The sequence below is a fragment of the Camelus bactrianus genome, chromosome 4 (genome assembly GCF_048773025.1).
Source record: "Camelus bactrianus isolate YW-2024 breed Bactrian camel chromosome 4, ASM4877302v1, whole genome shotgun sequence".
NCBI classification, from domain to species: Eukaryota; Metazoa; Chordata; class Mammalia; order Artiodactyla; family Camelidae; genus Camelus; species Camelus bactrianus.
The window spans coordinates 54,707,800-54,730,051 of record NC_133542.1 but is presented as its reverse complement, the minus strand read 5'-3'; the positions used below and the strand labels follow the sequence as shown (position 1 = coordinate 54,730,051).

At 43.5% G+C, this 22,252-nt stretch overlaps 1 protein-coding gene across 7 annotated transcripts in view; it reads right to left on the bottom strand.

Annotated features, from left to right (window-relative positions):
* Positions 1-4: 4 nt before the first annotated feature.
* The window catches only part of ZNF462 (zinc finger protein 462), a 134,579-nt gene continuing 112,331 nt past the window's right edge, over positions 5-22,252 (bottom strand). For 6 of the 7 annotated variants that reach the window (XM_074361946.1, XM_074361944.1, XM_074361943.1 and 3 more), the window contains 4 exons: positions 21,750-21,973; positions 8,335-8,467; positions 3,913-4,036; positions 5-2,813 (listed from right to left, as the gene is read on the bottom strand). In XM_074361946.1, the coding sequence (XP_074218047.1) occupies positions 2,606-2,813; positions 3,913-4,036; positions 8,335-8,467; positions 21,750-21,973 (689 nt within the window). In that variant the 3' untranslated portion in view covers positions 5-2,605. Of the gene's footprint in view, positions 2,814-3,487; positions 3,634-3,912; positions 4,037-8,334; positions 8,468-21,749; positions 21,974-22,252 lie in introns of all 7 variants that reach the window. The other variant, XR_012506488.1, reaches the window with a different exon arrangement.

Sequence of the window (22,252 nt, the reverse complement as noted above, 5' to 3'; positions counted from 1 at the left end):
CATGTGAAAAAAATTCTTTATTAATTTCTCACATTTCATTACAAAATGTATGTTGCAAACAACTTGAATAACCTACTTGTGTGTTTTTTTGTTTTTTTTAAACCCTTGGCTTCAAGAACTCAGGATCTCCCTATCTTTTTATCAAGTATCGGGAAATACTGACTGTTGGAGTCAATAGGTTATCATTTCACTATTTATTTTCTTCTCTCAAGCTCTGAAAAAAAATGTCCTCTGTATAAATTAAACAAAAAAATGTTGTAAATTCTATGTCATTACAGTCAACAGAATTATAATAATGCATCCAAAATGTGCGGCCACAAAATATCAGGTATATGTTTGAAAAAAGAAAAAAATGACATTCTAGCCTTGTTAAAAGGATAATGGTCCCATATTTTTATTAACAGGTTAGCAAAACAAAATCCAATGGATTACAATATTTACATGTTATTTGAAAAATAAAGTAGTGATAAAAGCATGTCACAATTATTTTCTTTTTTTTTTTTCCTTTTTCTGTCATTCTTTTTTTTTTTTTTCCTTTTTTTTTGTTTTTTTTTTTTTGGTAACCATTACAAACACCCAATCCAGGTATGGAACTGTTTAGTACATTTGAAATGAGGCCAATTAAAAACAAATATGGACACAAAATGAATCTTTGTCTCAATAGTTCACACTTCCCCCATTTTCTGGTTTCCACATGATGGCCCCCATCCCTAAAAAAAAAAATGAAATTAAAACAAACTCCCTACAAATAAAAATTCTTAACAGCAAGAAAATAAAAGAAGAACATGCTTTTCAAGTAAGCACAAATGCAATTATCTTTCCATGGATTTTATTTGAAGCTGTGTGGGACACTGTCATCTCAGCAATTCCCTTTCCCTTTCTCCCCCCCTCCCCCGACCCTTCCAAGTTAAAAAAACAAAACAAAACAAAAAACAAAAACATGAAAACCAAAGGACTAACACACATACACAGACGCACGCGCACACACGCACACATCCAAGCGCACACACACACACAGGCTTCTAAAACCTAGGCTTCAAGGAAAGTTCTACTTTTTGGAACGAAACCCTTTGTTCACAATCAGAACGTATTATAAATGTAGACTTAGATTTAGTCTAAGCTGCTCCCTCCTGAAAAAGCTAATACGGGGAAACAGAGCAGCTGGCAGCTAGATTTAAAAAAAAAAAAAAAAAAGTAGTTCTCCAGGCTCCTTGTAGGATATAAGTATTTCTTGAACACTCTCACCAAAGGGATGGGATTCAAGCACATCCCCTTGTCCCGCAAAATAAATGAGAATCCACCCCCAGGGAAAAAAAAAAAAAAACCAAAGCAAACAAAAACAGAACAGATTTTAAAATCACACACAAAAGCCAGCCCATCCTAACAGAAATTATTTGTGAGACGGATAATGTGTCAATTTGACAGCAACAAAAGGGTGAAGAGGACTTCCTCGTCTGGCCCGCAAGCTGCATAGCTGTGCCGAAAAGTTTGGTTCTTTAGTTAAATTAAAAAAAAAAAAAAAAGTTAACTTCTTTGTTATTTCCATGTTTAAAATAAAAACATTCCTATTCACAAAAAACTATATCTCCCTTACCCCCAAATCAAAACAATAACACACACACAAAAAACAATTTGTATGAAAAACTGAATTGTGCTGTGTTTGTAACACTCAAATCGATAGAAAAGAAACATGTGGCAAACAAAACTCCACAGTCACCTTGAAATTAGCTCACATGAAATCTACCAAATTCTAAATTATAGTTGAACACTAATAAACAGCTTACCTGGAATAAAGGATGACAATTCACAAACATTTATCTAATAATTAAAGTCTGTTTCTTTTTTTTGTTTTGTTTTTTACTAAAATAATTAAAAAAATCACAGTATTTTAAGAAATAAAACCCACGTGGGGATTTTAAGCACAATTTGTGTTCCTTTCTTTAAAACTCTTTTTTTTTTTTTTTCTCCATTCACCATCTTGCCCAGCAGTTCTCTCTACATTTAACCACAATGACGACAGGTAGTACTGATAAATGCAGAGAATTCCCTTGGTTAAGTTTGAGGTACTAGGAAACAGGTGACTGTTTTATGCAAAGCAGTTTTTTTGTTTTGTTTTGTTTTGTTTTCTGTTTTTGTTTTTTGTTTTTTCCCAAAGCGGCTGCAAGTTAGGTCTTGAAAAAGCTTAAGGTATTAAAACTAGAAAAACGCACTGAAAGTTGTGCGCCAAAAAGTTGTTCCCCTAAGAGAAGTCTTCTACCGTCACGGAGCTTCTGTTTCCACACACTGTCCAAGCCCACCAGCGAGCACGCGCGTGCCAGGGAGGTGCTTCCAAATTCCGCGACAAACGAAACTTCCACGATGAAGATCCGGAAGGGAAGATGTAGTGATGGAAAAGGAGCCACATGTTCCAACCATTTAAATAACTTTAATTTACATACTCACTCACACAGGTACCAGTGCTTTGAAAATAGATTGTTTAGTCCTAAAAAGCAGCTTTGTTCTGTCTTCGCTTCTCTGTGCCCCCCCTTCTCAGCCCAAGCTGGCCCTCCCACTCTTTTTTTCATCACGGTTCAAGTAAGGGGTGATAAAGAATTTCACCAAATGCTTATTCCTTTTTGGCCTCTGCATTCTCCAGGAGAGACTCGTCAGCAGCTACTACACAGATGGCGACTGTTTCGGTCTTTAGGGAAAAGTCTATCCCCATCGATTCGTCGTCGTCTTTCTCCTCTATAGAGGGCATCTTAATACTGTCCTCCATGGTCTCCTTCAGGTGGATTTCTTCTCGGCTCACCTGCTTGGTGTCATTCAACGCCCTGGAAAAATAATTACGGTACAGACACGTGAGTAGATAATATTTTTTCTAATTAAACAAAACCCACACGTGTCCTTATTTCCCTGGTCCTAAAAAGACCTTGGGGGTTTCCCCTGAACAGATGCCACAGACGTAGGACTAAATTGTGAGTGGTTTATCCTTGCTACCTGTTATGCTTAGGTCATATATTTCTAGTATCTGATTAAAGATTTGAACCTATAAAAATAACCCACTACGATACTAGGTTTCGACTACAGCATGCTGTTCCCAGAGTAACATAATTATTTTCTGTTCCCTCCACTACTGGGAACAGAGTAAGTCATAAGTGGTAACAGCAAGAACTGTCTTCTGCTCAGACTCATCAGAGGAACCCAGGAGCTTGGAGATCTGCTATATTTCTTACGACAAAAGGAGCTCCTCGGGTATCAAAGACTTCAGATAGGTCCAGAAACAAATCACAGAAACAAGAAACAAAAACCTAAAGATGGGACCCAGGTCTTGGGAAGCTAGTTATAGTCTCTGAAGTTCAGATGCTTCCCGTTTCTGGGCGTTTTTCTCCTGAAAGGACCAACTCCTAGGTTCTCCCAGGGTCTGCTGGGCTACAAGTGGCTTGTCTAGGGGACAATTTTACGTTCAAGGATCTTAAGAGTGTTGTACGGGTATGCTCCCACCTACCTGGGAGGCAGGCAGAAGCGGGCTCTGTCCCCGAGGCAGAGCATTGAAGGCACCAAGAGGTGCGTGGGAAGGTTCAAGGCCACTCAGGGAATGAGTCATCACAGAGGCAGGAACAGAAGCCAGATCTTTGGACCCCGGTCCACGCTCTAGCAGAGAACGTCATGCTAATGAAAGCTGAAGGGACACGGGCTGGAGACAGCACTAAACGTCTACACGAGGATCTGTCATTTGTCAAGATGATTTCTCCTCATTTGACTTGTGTCTGGGTGACCATTTACAAGAACCAACGGAAAGGGAGAAACCCAGTTCGTGACAACTGCCTCTCCTCCCATGCCCGGAAATGTGACAGAGGGGTCTCTGTGTCGTCAGGGGAAACTGCCACCTGGCACGTTGGGCAGAGGCCGTCTTGGGATGGCTCGACTTACATGCCGTGTCTCAGCACGTGCCTTTCCCACTCCGAGCCCTGGGAAAACGCCCGGCCGCAAAATTCACACGGAAAACGCTTCTCAGTGCTGACAGCAGCCCCACGGTCAGAAAACCGCATCAGATCTGCAAGGAGAAAGCGGAGGTGTTACCCGCGCGCCACGGGAGTGGGCGGAAGACAGCAGTCAGTGTTCACCAGGAGCCGCCTCTCCTGCCTGCACTCGTAAAGCCCATCAGTGAATAGCCGTTTCCAGACTCCTTGCCTTTTCCTACTGCCTTTTCACCAAAGGGTATTTCTTGAAACTCTCTCAAGAAGGATTCCTGGTTCCCGGGCCCCAGCTGTCCCCAGTTTCTCACCTCCCAGTTGCTTCCATCACAAACCATCTGGGTCTGTCTTGCCTGAAGAACCACTTCGGTTCATCCCAGAGACACCTGAGCATTTTTTTTCCCTATCAAATCTCCCCCTTCTGTGATGCTCTGTATCAGGGCCTCGTTGTCGAGCACCTCTTCATTTTCTATTTGACCCCCAAGTTTATCATTTTGCTTGCTAAAAAGAACACAAGCTACCGAAAGCACCGGACCAGGTAACACACATAGTAAGACCTCAGGGTTTCGACACGTTCCCAGGAAGGCTGAGGGCCCATGACTCGTGGTCATCTGCCGAGGATATCATAACACCCGCCCAGGGCGGCTGCGAGCACCGCAGGAGGTCTGCAAGCAAAGAACCGCGCAGGAACGTGGACCCCGACCACAAGGAGGCCGGTATTTGAAAGCACGTCTTCCGCTAGGAAGGGGTCCTGGCCAGCTGCCCGGCGTCTCCGCCTCCATCGGTGTATTTGAATGTGGGGCTAGGCAGACATTTCTGGACAGGTCTGTCGTCAACATCAAATATTGACTGTCCTTTTATTTCCTCCACAGCCCTGGGCACATGTGAGGAGTTGGAGAAACGCAGATTGGCTGGCTCATTGTTTACAGGCCAACTCAGAGACGAGAGCTTCTACGGCCTTTGTGCTACCCTGAGTCCCAAGCCCGTATTGTCTTTCATTATACCACAGAGGGCCGCGTCTTCATGTGGCTCATAAACAGTAGGCCCTTGACGGGTCCGCAGCCAGGTTGCAGAGTGAGGGCCCTGCACGGGGGAACGCTGATCGTCTCTGCATATCTGATCACTCGCTGCCTGCACCTCCAAGATGTCACAGGAAGATGTCTCCTGGCTGAAATACGCCATCGAATAAAAACCCCCCGACGGCGTTAACAGGCTAGGAGTCTCTGTGCTGCCTTAATCTTCCGCACAAAAAGCAACGTGAACGGGGCCAGTTTTAACAAAAGATGAAACATTTTCTCACAAATTAAGGAGATCACCACACAAGCCATTAAAAATAATTGCACAGACTATCTTCCTTGATTCTTTTCATTGGAAATGAGACAGCACCATCTGCTCGGCGCATTAATTCCTTAGCAGGGATTATCTTGGGCAAGAAATCAACAGAATGCCTTCCTGACTCCTCCCAACTGCATAATGAGAGGGGGTGGGGAGGATTCTGCTTGGGTTAATTTTGATTTCTTCATGCCTGGTTTCTTCTCTTTCAGAATCCCTCCGGGCTTCCTTCTGGGGCAGGTCCTGCCGTGTGGCCACAGTCCGTCCACACCCCGGTTCCCGTGCTGGGAAAGGACGATGGGAACGGGGTGGCTCCAAGGACGCGAGCCCCCCGATCTGAGCGCCTGATGAGCGTCTACGCTGCCAACGAGGGGCCGGCTGCTGGCACTCGCCCGCTTACCCTTAGGAAACATGAAACCAGCCATCTATTCTTCCCAGTGGCTCATGCTGCTTCATCCTCAAAGGAGGAAGCCAATCATTACCTGTCACACATCAAATAGCTCCCCATTAGCCCCGAGCATTGTGCTAAAGCCACCTCCCGCTCCCTACTCCTGGAAGACAGACCGTCTGGCAAAAACACCCCGAGGCTATTGTGTGCCGTTTCTGCTCGTTGGCGAGAATACACCTAGATGGTGGAAAATTGATTCAAAGGCGATGAGACAAAGGGGCACCCCTTTCAAGGATCGGCGAGCGGGACAGGAAGGTTTGGGGCTTGTAATTCTCATTAACATGACTAGAAGTTACTCATGTAAATCCCGCACCCCCAGAGAGAAATCCAGGCTGCCCCACCCCCAAGACTTTTTGTTCCCAGGTGGTTCAGGCCCCTGAATGTGGATGCTACACTTTCCCAGGAGAGGGGATCAGACACCACGAAGTTCTCTCCAGCCACACCGAGCTGGTCAGGCCAGGAAGTGTGCCCACTGCCTCTCACACCTAAGGGCAGTCTCTTCCCTTCTAACCAGCTATGCTTTTATATCGGAGGTGTCACCACCGGGGTGGGGGTGGGGGACAGGGACGGAAAAGGGTTCTTGCCTCTGCAATGCTTATAACCAGTAAAATCATGTGTACTTGGCTCTAGAGATTAAAAGCCACGGCTTCCAATGAGGACAATTTATTTCCTGGAGAGGAACGGCCAGGCACAGAGCACCATGAAGGAAAGGAGCCCATGTACCCTCTGTCAAAAGCATCCTCTTCCAGAGAACTCTGGTAACAGCGCACAGACGTTAAAGAATTCATCACTAAGAACGTATTTGTGAAATGCTAAGGAAAAGAAAGTTTAAAAACCATGCTTCTCGGATCACAGCTGTGTTCCTTGTAAGAAATGGATCACTCCGCCCCTACTAATAAAAGTTGTAACTTTGCAAGGGGCTGTCAATCAATATGGTGCAGATATTTTATTTATCCATCTATTTTTCAGGGTGACCACGGGCACGGGAATTTGGAAGAGCAGACACACTTTGGTTGCCAGTCCCTGCTGTTGTCTTGGCCGGGGGTTCAGGAGCCAACCAGAACCCTGCTTTGCAAGCCTGGGGTCTCCTGGTAGAGCGGAGATAAAATATGGTGGGAGTGGGGAAGGGATGGGGGTGGAAGTCTGCACAGGTCAGGAGGGAGATGGCTACCAAGTCAGCTTTCTTAGACTTGCAGACTGACCCAGCTGGAAAAACCAAGAAATTCTGCAAAAATGCACCTTAGAGTGAGGCCCGAAGGGCCACTGAACTGACAGAATTCAGGGCCAGGTTCCCTCCCACGAAGACCATCCCACTGCCCAGAAGGTACAGGAGGTGGGGTAAAAAGATGCAGTGGAGCCAGAACACTTCAACTCGACCGCTAGTCTTTTTTTTTTTTAAACTTTGAACAAGCTCTTTACATATTCTGGGCCTTTATCTCCCAATGGCAATAATACCACCTACATGACAGGGTTTTATCATTTATTAGGTGGTTATGATGTTCCAGGAGCCGGACTAACGTTGGTGCACGATCTCATTTAAGATGTACACAACCCTAGGAGGTACGTCACCATCATCATCATTTTATGGCCAATGAATGTACAAGGAGAGAAAATAAGTGACCCAAAGCCACAAAACTAGTAAGTACAGAACTGAGAGTCAAATCCAGACAGGCCAACTGCAGAGCCCTGTTACGTTACATAAGATTAAAGAAAAAAACGTTATAAAAACCACCAACACTAGGCCTGGCACAGAGTGGTGCTCAAAAATGACCACTAATGCCCTTCTTCTCATCACTGGGATGGTATCTGTCATATTTCTTTCTCGTGTCTATGTTACCCACGTGCTTTTGATAAACCTGCAATCACCAAAGTAAAACAGCCCAACGTACATTCTTAGATGCACAGTCTTGGGTTCTCCATAATAGCCTATGTTGAACAATATACAAAACCAGCTCTAGAGCCTGTAAATGTACGTCGACATCTAAATTCACTTTGAAAAACCTCATTTTGAAAATGACTATCGACTCACTGAAAGTTGGAATAATAGAAAAATCCCACGAAACCATCCCCAGTAAACACAGTCAAATAAAAGCCACTGGTGTCTCTCTCTCCTTCAAAGCAAAGGCAGCAGCAATGGGTCAAGAGGAGGGCCGTGAAGGAGGACACAGGAGAGGACGTGGGCTCCCGGCCTCCGCAGCCTCCCCCAGGAGCAGCAATTTTAAATAAGCGTCCAATTGGAAGTTCATTTACATTCCTCGTTCACTTTTACAAGGTCATCCATCTCGCCCTCTGTCTGTCCTTATTCTGAGGATTCTCCAGATACCAGTTTTCCCGAATGAAGACATACCATCACTGTCTATTTTTAATAAACGTCTATCTATAAAGAGAAAATGCCTGTTTTCCTTGGAGTTTCTATAGCTGGTAACAGTTTACAAAGACAAGGCCCCCTGACATGTTTCTTAAGTCAGTCTGTTCTGCTACTTAACTAAGAAAGATCATTCCTTCTGTTCCTCCTTCCCCAACCTTCTGCCTCCCGTCTGTCTCCCCGTGGACGGCTGGATGCCATCTGGGGCTCAGAGGCCAGGGAATGAGACTAACCTCTGTCATCCACTTTGCTGTTCATTTCTTCCTCCTTGTCGTCCTCATCACTGCTGGAGCTCTCCATCTTTTCCTTCATCTGTTCCAGCTGATCCAAGTTAACCCGTCCAACCAGCTCAAAGTTACGGCTTACCTGAAAAAGACCCAAACAGACCATGGAAGAATGAACCACAACTGAATGAATGGGGTTCTTCCGAGGGGACGGAGCTTCCCAACACCATGTTCCCGTGGGTGTGCCTTTAGAACCAGGACCAAACACCACCAGTGACTACGAGGGCCTTTGCTTCACACTGGCTCTCTCGTGGACCCGTCTTTTGCTCCCACTTTCCACCATTTTTACTGCAACTGTCAACATTGAACCTTCCTTACCAAATTTATTAAGAAACGTGAGCTACAGTGAGCTGAAAAGCGTAAGTATCGTGAAGCCTGGGGGGTAGAGCAGGTGTCCAATGAACATTTTTTTGAGTTGAATTCAAGGGCGCACCTTTGGTAAACTACCCAACTTTCAAATACTTCTGGAGGGGAGGAGGCTCTGTAAGCACCCTGGAAGCTAGCAGTGAGAGTCACCACCTTCTCCACCATGAGCCTGTCCACCCAGAGGGCTGAGGGCCGGCCCAGCGTCCACCACACGGCAACGATCCGGTTCCTGACTCAGGTGAAGTGTAAGGCAACATTGTTACTGTCTAGTGTTACTACTGGTTTTGAAGCTGACCACAGCCAATTCATCACAGCTGGGATTATCTGAGAGAAATCCAGATGACTGATCCCTAAAAACCCTTTTCAAGTGTGAACTGTGGCTGATTTTGGTTTATCTAAAACGAGGTCCGAATAGGGTGGGAATCCAGACTTTCTTCAAAATATCATTTAAGAGAAATGAAAACTCCACACTGAGAAAACTCAGGAAGGACGTTCTGTTTGGGGTTTCTCATATCATCAGTAGCACAACGTGTACCTTCTTCATTAGTCTATTTTTAGAACTTCTTCAGCTGTAGGCCGAGAATGATCAGGACTGACAGCCCAGGAGTCAAGCCAACAGAATGACTCAAACCAAGGCAGTGACGGGTTCCGTGCTTCCCCTGCTGGGGGCCAAGGGAGGGGCCCACAAAGATGAATGAGACCCAGTTCTGGCCTCCAGAGGCTCCCCGTTTAGTTGAGGAAGGAAGACAGGCTTCGTGGGTTAGATTCCAAGACAGATTTCCATCGCCACTACAGTAGAGACAGAGCATCATGAGGGCGCAGGAGAGGAGAGGGCGAATTTACAAGACACTTGCAAAATATTCCCTGGGACCAGACTGGAACAAAGATTCGCTGAGCACCACCAACTCCATATGCCTGGCAGATGGGAGCATCAGCACCGACTGTGACAAACGGGAGAGAAAGAGACGCAGAGTATCAGGGCCAACAGACAGTCCCGTGAGAAAGCTTAATATTGTCCCAACAACATCGTGGGGGGGGGGGCAGGGGGCGGGGGTAGGCAGTACTTAAAAAGAGGGAGAAAACTCAGGATAAAAGCTCTCTTCAAACAAGAGTAACAATCCACTGATCTAACCATAAGAATGAAATCAGGTGACGTTAAAAACAGCTCAGCGTGGGGATGGAGAAGACGTCTTCCTCAGTGCTGAACCCTTGGGGAAGGCAAATTCTTGTTTTGCTCATTAAAAAAAGTGTTTTTTTGTAAAAAAAAAAAAAATTTGAAGTGTCGTTGATTTACAGTGTTAGATTCAGGTGTACAGCAAAGTGATTCAGTTATACATATACATACATACATCTATTTTCTTCTCAGATTCTTTTCCATTATGTTATTACAAGGAATTGAATACAGTTCCCTGTGCTCTACAGTCGGTCCTCGTGGTTTATCTATTTTATATATAGTAATGTGTGTCTGTTAATCTCCAGTCCCTAATTTATCCCTCCCTGCCCTTTCCCCTTTGGTAACCATAGTTTATTTCCTATGTCTGTGAGTCTGTTTTTGGTTTGTAAGTAAAATTTGTGTCTCTCTCTTTTTTTTAAAGATTCCACATATAAGTGATATCAATAGACTAAGGTGAGGAGGAAGTCAAGTTCAGAATCTTTATTTCTCTTTCCTCCCCTCCAAGAGTCCACACTGACAGTCTTCATAGGACTTCTGCTTAAAGCACCTCTCTCACAAGGGCTTTATCTACTAGCCTCAAGCCTACACCCCTGTATAGATGTTTATTTCTTTATTTTTATGACACAGAAGCCAAAAGGGACGACACCAGGAGCCTGAGCTTTGAAGGCAGACAGACCTGAGTTCAAGTTCAGGGTTTGCCATGAACCACGAGACTCTGAGCAAATGACTGCACGGGCGTGTCCTTGAAGTCCTCACTCGTAAAAGGGGGCAGCACGGTCTCTCAAACAATGGTTTCCTTCCCCTTTCTGGGAATGTGGCCTTTTCCAATTTTGGCTTTTGGAAACATGTATAAGAAGCATCGTAAATGCATATTTATGAAGTCATGTTTCGCCACAAAGTCTACATTTTAACCAAATAGCATTTATGACAAATATTTGAATAAAAGTTTTCTGGGTTGCCAGTTTTCTTCAAGAAAAGGAGGCAAGTATCCAACTGGCCTAATTTTGAAATATGCGAAGGAACAATATTTTGAAATGATCGGTATTTAATAGGCTGCCTTTCCCCATCACTTTCTCTCCGCCTTAGCCAGGCCAAATGTAGGTGTGTATACGGGCAGGAGGGGCAGGTAGGTGCCAGGAAACAAAAATAATGAAACCAAGGAAGGCCAGAAAAGAAACTTCAAACATCTTCTTGACTCTAGTAGTTTGCATTCATTCATTCATTCATGCATTCATTCATTCATGACTCCTGGAGGCCTGCTGTGTGCTGGGCCCCATGCCTATCAAGGAACTCACAGTGACAGAAGGAGATCTGTCACCCGACCAAATGTTATTTTTTCTTTTCCTCCTTCCTCTTTCTTTTCCCTTTACTGGAAAACCGTTAGCATTTTGGATTCCACACAATTTTAAGAGTGCGTGACATTTTCAGGGTACAATGTTCACCCGGGGCTCATTGAGGAGCTATTTGTCCTAAAGATTTCTAAAATCTTTGTTTAAAAATAAAAATGAAAACGTGTGCTATGGAATTAGAAGACTTTAAAATAAAACCTCTTTGTTCGTACTGTCTTTTAAACCCCCCAATCAGCAATCCAGTATTAATGGTCAAACAAAAGGAAGGCCCATGCTGCATTTCTGAGCCACCATCCCGTACCTGGATGACCCTCCTGCCCTCCTTGCTGGCTTCCCAGAGTCTTTCTCACCACCTCTTGTATCTGTTTCTCTAGTGCGGTCTGAGCAATTAAAAAAATAAAATAAAGAAATCCACTCATGTTAGTCTCTGCTCGCCCTGAGGATAAAACCCCATCTTCTAACTGTGGTTTACATGTCCGACTATCATCTTCTCCTGGGCCCACCCTCCTCGCCTTAGACGGACTCCCCTCTGCTCCCACCACCCTGACCTTACTGGGGCTCCTGGAATGGGCCAAGCTCTTGACTTTGTGCCTCTCCCTGCACGTGCCACGTGCTCCGTCTGAAATTCTCTCGAGCCCGCCTCCCCCCACGTCGTGCCTCCTAAGTCTTCCAGCTTTGCTTAATGTCACTACAACTGGGGAACCACCTCTGAACTCCTCCTTGGTTAAATATCCTTGCTCTGGGCGTTCATAGCATCCTGCCCTCCCCTTTTATATCTCAGTGATAGAGTACAGGGAAGTATATTCGATATCATCCAATAACCTATAATGGAAAAGAATCTGTATATTGAATCACTGTGCTATGCACCTGAAACTAAGACAACATTGTAGATCAACTATACTTTAATAAAAAAAAAAAAACAAAACTTCAGTAATTAACTGTTTTTGGCCAGTCTCCCCCACTGAACTGCAAACTCCATGAGGTCGGACACTGCATCCTGTTCACGGCTGGGTCTCCACTGGCCAGCACAGTGTCTAGACTAGGGCAGGCACGGTTCTCACCTGCTGGCTACCGGGTGTCTGCATTTTCACACCATATATTTGTCTTTCCTATAAATGTTTGCCAAGAAAAATGAGAAAATAGGAAATCCTCATTTAAAATCCAATGCCCCATCCATCGTAACTGTTAGCAAGTTGTTGCATCTCTGCATCCTTGTTCCCCCCATGCACAGATGATGTGTGCTGCTGTGATCAGAGCAGAACACACGCGTGTGCCCCGCTCTTTTATGCCTGGTATGACATAAAAATCAATCTCGGTATACGTTCATTTTTAATCACTATATAGCAGTTTGTCAGGTGGATATCTTACAGTTTCCCTGACTCTTCCTGTGTGAGTTTACCTTTGGTTATTTCTAGCTTCTCACTGTTAAAAATACAGTAATAAGCCTCACTGTATGTAAACCTTTCCTTTCATGTTTAAATTTTATAGGCTAAATTTCCAAATGTGAAATTATAGGGCCAAAGTCAAAGGGTAGACAGACTTTATATTAAAATTCCAATATATTTCTAAGTCGGCTTCTGAAATGATATCCTGGTAGTGATCATTATTTTCTGGACCTAGAAACTGGCGGGTATCTGACCAACTTCTTAACGGGACAGAGGGCATATTGAGGGCTGGTCCCTTTTATCCTTGGAGAGAAGCAATTTATTACCTTGTTTCCCAAAAGGCCCACAACAGAGGGAGCAAGACAGCAAGGCTGAGTTTGAGTTCTTAGAACCTGGCTGCCTGGAGTCTTCTGAAGGCAAAAGAAGTCACCCATATTTTTAAAGGGCAGAGTGTTCAAATACATCATTGCTCAGATAAAACTATGTGCAAATCCTCATGTCCCGTGAAAGTTACTTGTGAAAGCCCTCGAATCCTAAGTCCCCCGTGAAGGCCACTAACTCAGAGTCACGGCAAAGTCAGCTGTCCAGTAACGAGGGCAGATGAAGTCCCCACCACCAGCAAACGCTTCTGCCTCTGAAGCAGGGACACTGCAAACCCTTCCACGCTCCCGCTTAAAGTTCAAGCTGCACCATTCCGTGAATGTTTTTGTTTGCTGCTTTTTAACCATTCAGCAAAAGGATTTCGATCTGTCCCAAGCATACAAAAGAATTTCCCTACTCAGGTCTTCTTCTAAGGGGGGGGAGTGTTATGTGATTTACAAACATGGCCAAGTTGCACATGCATTCTCCCACTGCCCTGGGGAGGCGAACCCAGTCTTCTAGGAACGACTGATTAAAAACTTGCTTGTTAAGGAAAGGATGAAATTGGACACCCTTGTCTTCAAATCACTTAGCAGACAGTAAGTGGGGGAGACTGGGATGAGGAAAAATCCCCTTAACGTGTCCCGAGTCCCCCACCTACTGACTTAACATTTGTACCTTCAGAAAGAGACACCCAATCAGGCTGTTCACATCACCTAATCCTGCATGTCCATGTTAAAAAGAAAGGCCAAGTGCACTTTCTATTTCTAAAAGAAGTGACAGCAGAGAACATGGAAAAACTGCCTCTTACATCAGAAATGCCCATCTCTGTCCCACACTGAGAATGTGTAGTGCTGCAGAGATTTTAAAGGACTCACAGCCCAGGCTGGCAGACTTCTTCTGTGAATGGCCACAGAAGCGAGGATTTGGGGCTTTCTGGACCACACAGTCTGTCACAACTACTCAATTATCGTGTAGCTTTGAAAGCAGCCCCAGACAATACGGAAATGGATGAGAGTGGCTGTGTTCCAATAAAACCGTATTTACGGACAACTGGAATTTTAAGTTCATATAATTTCACAGGTCACGAAATACTACTCTCTTGATATTTTTTTTCAACCATTTAAAAAATGTCAAAACCATTCTTAGCTGGCGGGCCATATAAGAACAGGCCGGGGGCCAGATTTGGTCCAGAGGCTAGAGTTTGTCCACCTCGACTTATGATAGCAGGTGGGTCTTCTCTGCCCACCTCTAAACGTCAGAATGGGAATGAGGGGAAGAATCAGTGGGAGGAAGATTCAGCAAAGTGTTGTCTCTATTTCTTACAGGAAGATGGTCAAAGGCATGGGTAAAAGTCTTGAATTCTCAGCTAAGAGCATTTCAATCAGAGCTCTTGTAAAAGCTTCTACAGAAGATATTTCACTAAATGTATTAAAGTCCTGTGGGAGATGAGCCATGACACCACACTTGCTTTGCACTACTTTACAGGTACCTCCATCCAGCACTTAACATACCTCAATGTGCTGGGTTGTGATTCTTTACTATAAACACTTCCAGGGTAGCAACCATCTCCTACTTAGCTTTATAGGCTCAGTGCAGAGTACAAAGTCAGTCACGCAGTAGACACACAACACACAAGATTTGAATTTACCAGTAACATAAAAACCCACAGGAGGTCATAAAGTATGAAGACCTTTGTAACAGTCATGCCATGATATAAATTTGCTTACTAACGAGAGAAATCAAATCGGACATTTTGTAAAAGATTTTGTTTCAGCACTTACCAAGTATCTATCTATTCTATGCTAAAAACTCATCCAGTCGTTTTTACATGTATTGCTTAACCCTTATGATCATCCTGCTAGATGTGTTATCTTGCATGATGGTAGACGAGGAAAACGGAACACAAGTGGTAAAGCCAGGGTCAGAACCCACATCTTCAGATGACACAGCTCCAGCTTTCCCCCTGAGAATGCAAATCAACCGTCAAAAAGCAAAATTACTTGCAAAATATGTAAAAAATTACCCATGGGATACTGGCTGAACACAAGAAGGAGGAAGAAAAAAGTATCGTGACAGTGATGTTCGTTCCAAAATTTGATGGGATTGAAGAACTGGAAGCTTTTGAGAATCTTTTCTTCAAAATAAAAATCTTTCTAAGAACAGTAAGAATATAGGATGGTCAAGTACCAGAAGGGGACAGAGCACCGAAGTCAAGGAGAGATCCACTTTCCTTTGCGATCACTGAGTTAGAACAGACCTGACTTAGCCAAAGCACAGACAAAATCCATCACTTCGAGAACCTCAGCCTACCTCCAGTCATAAGCACTCAAGAAAGCTGCATGAAATGCACCAAGAAAGTCAAAGAACTTTGCTGTCGGCCAACTGAGCTGCTGCCGATCTCCCGAACTCGAAATCGAGGCAGAGATGCTGCTGCCGCCACAAACAGGCTTATTTGGACAAACAGGATACCCCAAATCTCCTATTTGAAAAGTGATTCCATTTATTGATTTATTTAGCAACCAGCTCCTGGAGCCTTTCTTGTATGCAGAACACTGTGGTTAGATTTCAGAAGAAAAGAGAAGTAAATATTTAGAACGCTGCCCTCCACGGCAAGACGGAGGCTTGTTAAGGGTTAAGTGTGAGTTGAGGTTGCATGAAATGCGTGCCTTAGGGGAGGAAGAAGGAAAGTTCTATGGAAGCTTGGAAGCAGGAGCCGTTAGTTTTGGCTGGAGAGTTTAGGGGATAGTTTCAAAGGGTTACAGGAAAAGAACATCTTCAAATGTCTGCTTGAGAAATACCATGTAAGGTTCTGCCAGGCACATCCCTCTGAAAAATGACCACACCTTGCTCATCTACTGCTGACTTGTCTTCCAAAGGATATGAAAGAAACGGGTCTATGGCTGAGAAACAACTAACATGAGGGAAAGCAGAGATGAAATGACATAATCTCCTGGAAGCACTTCCAGTTTGCAGGAATCCTCGGAGCTGATAAAGCCAGAGCTGCTAGACTTAGTTGAGACGTGAAACGCGGTCCAAAAAAAAAATGTGGCCAAAGGTGTATTTCCTGATTTGGAGTCGGGGAAGGCTCTCCTTTTGTTTTATTTCTTCTCATTTCCTTCACTGGAAACCAATATTCTATGTGACTTTTTTTTTTTTTTTTTTTGGCCACTGTGGATTTCACTAGTCCAGAAAGCGGAACAATTTTACTGGAATAACTAAAACGCTGGCGATTCCTCCTGAGCTGAATGTTCTGCTGCTTCCTCCAAACTGACAAAAAGTAAGAGATACGAGTTCCTTAGAGTTCAGCCGCCCAAGGCTCCATTTGTATAAAAAATTAAAAACATTTCAAAGTAAATTCAATTAGTGACTGTGTATTGCCTGAATAGACTATCCTTCTAAATTTAATATCGCGAACATGACAATTTTACGAGCAAACCAAGTTAGAGATAATATATTTTTATGTTCCCTAAACTAGCAAAGAGACTTCAGAATCATAAAGAACACTAACAAGGTATAGCATCTCCTTAAACTTTCTTCAAAGAAAAATGTATGTGTTTTTTTCAAATGTGAGAAGAGCAAGGTTTGGGCTTTTTCCATGACTTCAAGGTTCCTAGAAATGTTAAGTCTTTCTCATACACCAGTATTGCCAATACATGGCACTACTAACATGATTTCAGCTTGGGAAGGGTGCATACGGAGGGAGGGAATGAAAGAATAGAATATTGTGCCTCTAGAAGACCTAGTGAGAGAGAAAAGACGGGGAGTTGAAGGATGAAAAACTAAAATTTCAAAGAGCCTGGACCGTTTACCTTAGATTCTAAGAGATGAGAAGTGATTCCTTGTTCGCTGGTGCAGAGATAAAGGTCTAGGAAGACAAGATTCTGTGTCACCTGAAAAATGAAGGTGCTGATTGTCTTCCCCTTTCTACTTCACGTTGGCTTCTGAGGATAAACACAGCAGTGTGAATCCAGGGCACTTGAGAACTTGGTTCTTAAATGGAACGGTTTATTTGACTCCAAGGACCCTTTCCACTGAATCGGTATTCTGTCCAGGCCATGAATGATACAGTCTGACATCTTTAGACATTCCTGAGGTTTAAAAGCTTTGCAGGCAGAATTCAGGAGTCCAGTTTTGAAAGTCCAGTTCTGTTTAATGAAATCCTTTGACTGCAAACACATCCTGCAGTGTCTTTTCGTCTCTTGTATGGATTCTCTCCGCCACACAAAACCACCTGAAGCTATTCACAGAAGGACGTAAGGAGAAACGCACTCAACACCTCGTGTAACTAGAAAAAAACTAAACCTTAGTTTAAAACCAACTGCTAAGTCTACTGCACATTTGAGTTTTGGCAGTTTACACGTTTACCTGGATCTCAAGCATCTTCATAGAACTATCTGTTCCTGGGATCAACTTCATAATAAGAAAAGACTACAGAAAATGAACATTTATTGAGGACCTACCATGGGTCAGGTCCTGGGGAACTTACATCTTTTAGGAATTGAGATACAATTTACTTACCATAAAATTAATCTATTTTAAATGAACATTTCACTGAGTTTTAGTAAATGTATACATTTGTACAACCCTCATCACCTTCTTCTTCTTTAGTCTTAAGAAGGACCCTCATATCCTGCAACTTCTGATCTGCTTTGTCTCCTTAGTTCTGCCTTTTCTAGAAAAGTTCATCTAAATGAAATCATACGATATGTAGTCTTTTGTGTCTGGCTTCTGTCCATTTGACATCATGTTTTTGAGACTCAGCCATACTGTTTGTTACATGTATCGGTTGTTCACATATTTTATGAGAAGTAGTATTCCATTGTGTGGATATAGCACATTTTATTTATCCAACCACCTGATGAGGGAGTAGGCTTCCTGGATCGGCTGGTTAAGTGTATGTTTAACTTTTAAACAAGTTGCCAAAATGCTCCACAGTACACGTGCCATTACACATTCCAGTCAGCCCTGTATGAGATTTCCAGTTTCTCCACATCCTTGCTAACACTTTGATGCTATCAGCCTTCGTAATTTTAGCCATTCTAGTGGGTTGGTAGTTATGTCTTAACTATTGTTTGAATCTGCATTTCCTGAATGATGAGTCCTGTTAAGGAAGCATCTTTCCACGTGATCATTTGCTATTTGCATATCCTCATGGGTAAAGCGTCTATTCAAATCTTTTTCTCATTTTTAATGGAATTGTTTATCTTCTTTTTACTGAGTTGCAAAATTCTTTATGTATTTTGGTTGAAGTCCCTCATCAGTTACTTTGCAAATATTTGCTTCCAATCTGTTTCTTATCTCTTCATTTTCTTAATGGTGTCTTCTGAAGAGCAAGACTTTCAATTTTGATGACATCTAATTTATTGATTTTTTTTTCTTTTAATGTTCATAGCTTTTGAATCACAGCTAAGATTTTTTCCCTAACCCAAGGAAAATTTAAAAAATTTTTCTAGCTTATAGTTTTAGCTCATACGTTGAGGTTTATAATCCATTTGGGTTTAATTTTTGTGTTGGGAGTGACATAAGAGTCAACGATCACTATTTTCCTTATGGAAATCCAACTGTAACAGATTGTTGAAAAATTATCCCTTCCTTATTACCCTGGCACCTCTGATGAACATCAAATGACCTCATATATTAGGGTTTATTCCTGGACTTTTCCTTTTGCACCACCGAGCCATATGTCCGTCCTTACGCCATCACCATACTCTCTGGATTACTGCAGCTTTATAGTAAAAGTTCTGAAATCAAGGGCAAGTCTTCCCATTTTGTTCTTTGTCCATACTGTTGAGGCTATTCTAGGTCCTTTGCATTTCCACATACACTTTAGTACCAGCTTGTCAATTTCTGCTCAAGAAAAAAAGCCTAGTGCAATTCTGACAGATTGATTACATTGAACCTGTAAATCAGTCCGGGAAGCATGACCAGTAGTGAGTCTTCCAATTCACAGATATGATACATACTGCCTTCACTTTGTTCTTTGATTTCTCTCAATAACATTTTGTAGTTTTCAGCATACAGCTTTCACAGTTCTTATTATCGCAATGCTCATTCTTAAGCATTTTATTCTGCTTGCTGTTACTGTAAATGAAACTGATCTTAAAATTTCATTTTCAGATCATCCATTACTAGTATATACAAACAGAATTGATGTTCGTATATTGACCTTGTATCCCGCAACTCTGCTAAACTAATATTCTAGCAGCTTTTTAAATAGATTATTTAGGATTGTTTGCCTATAAAGATCACACTGTCTGTGAACAAAAATAGTTTTATTTCTTCCTTTCCAATTCTTATGGCTTTAATTTCTTGTTCTTGCCTTATGGTTCTTGACTTTTGTATTTCACTCGTTAGCGAACTTCCCTTTAGTACATTGTATATTGACACTCCTGTACCCTTTTCATGAACACTGAAATCAGACTTCCAGACATCCTTCATCCCAAAGAATGACCATTTTTAATTAGTGCATAAGGTCACTGCCTATCAGTCCAAAATTCCGTTTCAGCAGCACTGCTATCTTTGTTTATAAACTCGTGCTTGGAGAATTATTTCAAAACTTCAAACTGCATTTTATATTCATTTAGAAAAGAAGGAAGAGTAAAAAAGCATGAGTCTCATGAACTTTAACAAAGCAGCTGAGACAAAGATGAAAATCATCAGGCATGCCGCGAGCGGCAATCCTTCAGCCTCAGTTAGACGCTCACTGGACTTAATAAGCTGGTCGACCATGAGAGGGAGTAACATGAAAGAACCTAGCACAGCACAGTGAAAATAAAACCCATCAAAGACCATGTCTAAAATGCGAAGTACAGTTAGTGATTTTCAAGTCTGTTTTAGGTCTTTAGGAACATGACTGCCTTTCTGATACGCTGCTGATACACTGGAGCACAGTTCAATTCACAGACTGTTTGACATGGGTCTCAAAGCGTGGGAAATACCAGGTCTTCACTTAATCTTGTAAAACTTCCGAGAAAGGAGTAACAATTCCCATTTAGAAATCAGGGAACAGACACAGAAATGTAAGTAACTTGCTGAAGCTGCAGAGTAAATGGTGGAGACAAAATTCAAACCCACGTCTGTCTGGCTCCAAAAGGTCTAAATGGGGCCCCTCGTTTCTTGAGTAACCCGTTTGCCTGATGCATATTCCAAAGTCCCCCACGGTCCACGGCTGCTCGGGGAGCCCCTGCTTCCACATCTGGTATGGTTTCCAGCCTTCTCTGGATTTCCCCAGTGACTCACAGCTACTGTGCAACAACTGGGGAAAAATTTATCTTCCTGTTTTGCTCCATCCCCAAAATACCAGCCTGATGGCCTCAACTCTATAATAAAAAAAGATCCGAGGTGGTTACGTAAATAAGACACATGTGTGTGGATAGAGAAAGCTTGGCTTGAAAAGGATGAGTGATTTTCCTTTCGGTCTGGGGGCAGAAATGCCCAGTTTGACTAAGAAAGAGTATGAAGGTTTGTAAGGGAGGTAATTTGGGCTCTCCTCTGCTTTTATTCTTTGGGTGGACACATTAGAAAACGAACACATTCCAAAGCAGAGAAGTTGGCATAAAAAGTTAGCATCAACTGTAGATGGCTGACCGAGCTCAGCCTTCTCTCTCTCAACACCCTGCAGGAAAATTCTAGATTCAGACAGGAATCTTTAATAACTTGGGTTGGTAAGTCCAAAAGAGAGAAACTCTGTTTCCACTGACAGGACACAGAGCAAGGAAAAAGGAAACAATATCCAAAGTGCTTCTCATTGTGCCTTAAGTAAACACTCACTAGATGGTTTGGATTTGTTGGTTAATTAGAAAACAATTCAATGGGCTCTTTTCATGAAGCAAATACTCACCACATCTCCCCACCCCGCCAACTGGACAATATACAAAACCAGCAACAAGTGTCTCAATACTTGATGTGCCAGATACGTCCTAAGAGAAGTGAGGAAGCCGTCCTGTGTGATTCACCCTCTGGCCAGCTGACTTTCGGAAGAGCATTTTCTTCCTAAACCCCTTATTTTATGTCCTGTACTAGTTTATTCCCTCCCCAAATAAAACACATATCTGACAGTCCTTGTCATGTTCTGACATGAGCAGCAATGCCTGGAAAATGTTTGGAGTCAGCAATATACCAGAAACAGCCTCCAAGATTGAGGGACACGGGGGCTGGCAGCAAGCAGGGGTCCACGGCCTGTCGCCTATTTTTGTAAATAAAGTTTTATTGGAACGCAGCCACGCCCATTCATTTATGTCTGGTCTGGGGCTGCTTTCTTGCAACAAGGGTGGAGTTGACTAGTTGCCACTGAGACCATCTGGCCTGCAAAACCTGAGATATTTACTACCTGGCCCTTTACAGAAGAAGTTCATCAACCTTTGTGATAATATGTTCAAAAAAATATGGAAAAATTACTCCCAGTTAGGATAAGGTTTTTAAAAGGAAGGCAGGCTATTTCCTGGAAGGTATAATGATAATTATATAAAGCAAAGGAAAGCGGGCATCGAAGAGACCAAAAATGTTAAGCGGCTGGGCTTGAGGAGGGTCGGGGCGATTTGCCTTCCCCCATCTGTGCGTTCCAGTCTAAAAGGACCTTACAGTCCTTCCCTAACAGAATAAAACGCACCGCATTTCGCCCCTGCTTAGTTCGCGTCTCCGCCTCGCACGCCGCGGGGGTGACAGCTCAGCCCGGCCCCTCCCACGGGGGCGCTGGGGCCGAGAGGCAGAGGGCGTGGGCCAGTGTACCTTATGCTCGTCCCGCAGGTGGCTGTCCAGTTCCTCCGTGTGCTTGGTCTCGTAGTAGCAGAGCTGGCATTTGTAAGGTTTCAGTTCATTGTGCTTCTCTATGTGTTGCTGGAGGCTCTCGTCACTGGAGCAGGTGAAGGTACACTTATCGCAGCGGAAAACTACTCCCTGCAAGTATTTGGACAGTTTGGACCGGCACACTTCAATGGGGACCACGCGCTCTTCTGTGGAAACAAATTGGATAGAAAGACGGGAACGTTGACTGATGGAAAGCAGTGTCCCTTCTGGGGAGTATTAGGAGAAACTCACCCGTTCAGCGTGGCCAGTCCTTCCGGGTCCGTGAAGTGCACGCACATGCACACTGTCCCTCCCACAACCCCCAAATCAACGCGGTCCGCTGGTACCTGTGGGGGCTTTTAAGGCCAAAAGCTCTGCGCACTTCATACCCAGAATGGCCTATAAATAGGGATGAGCAGGCTGCAAAGTGCTGGCTAATTCCCGGG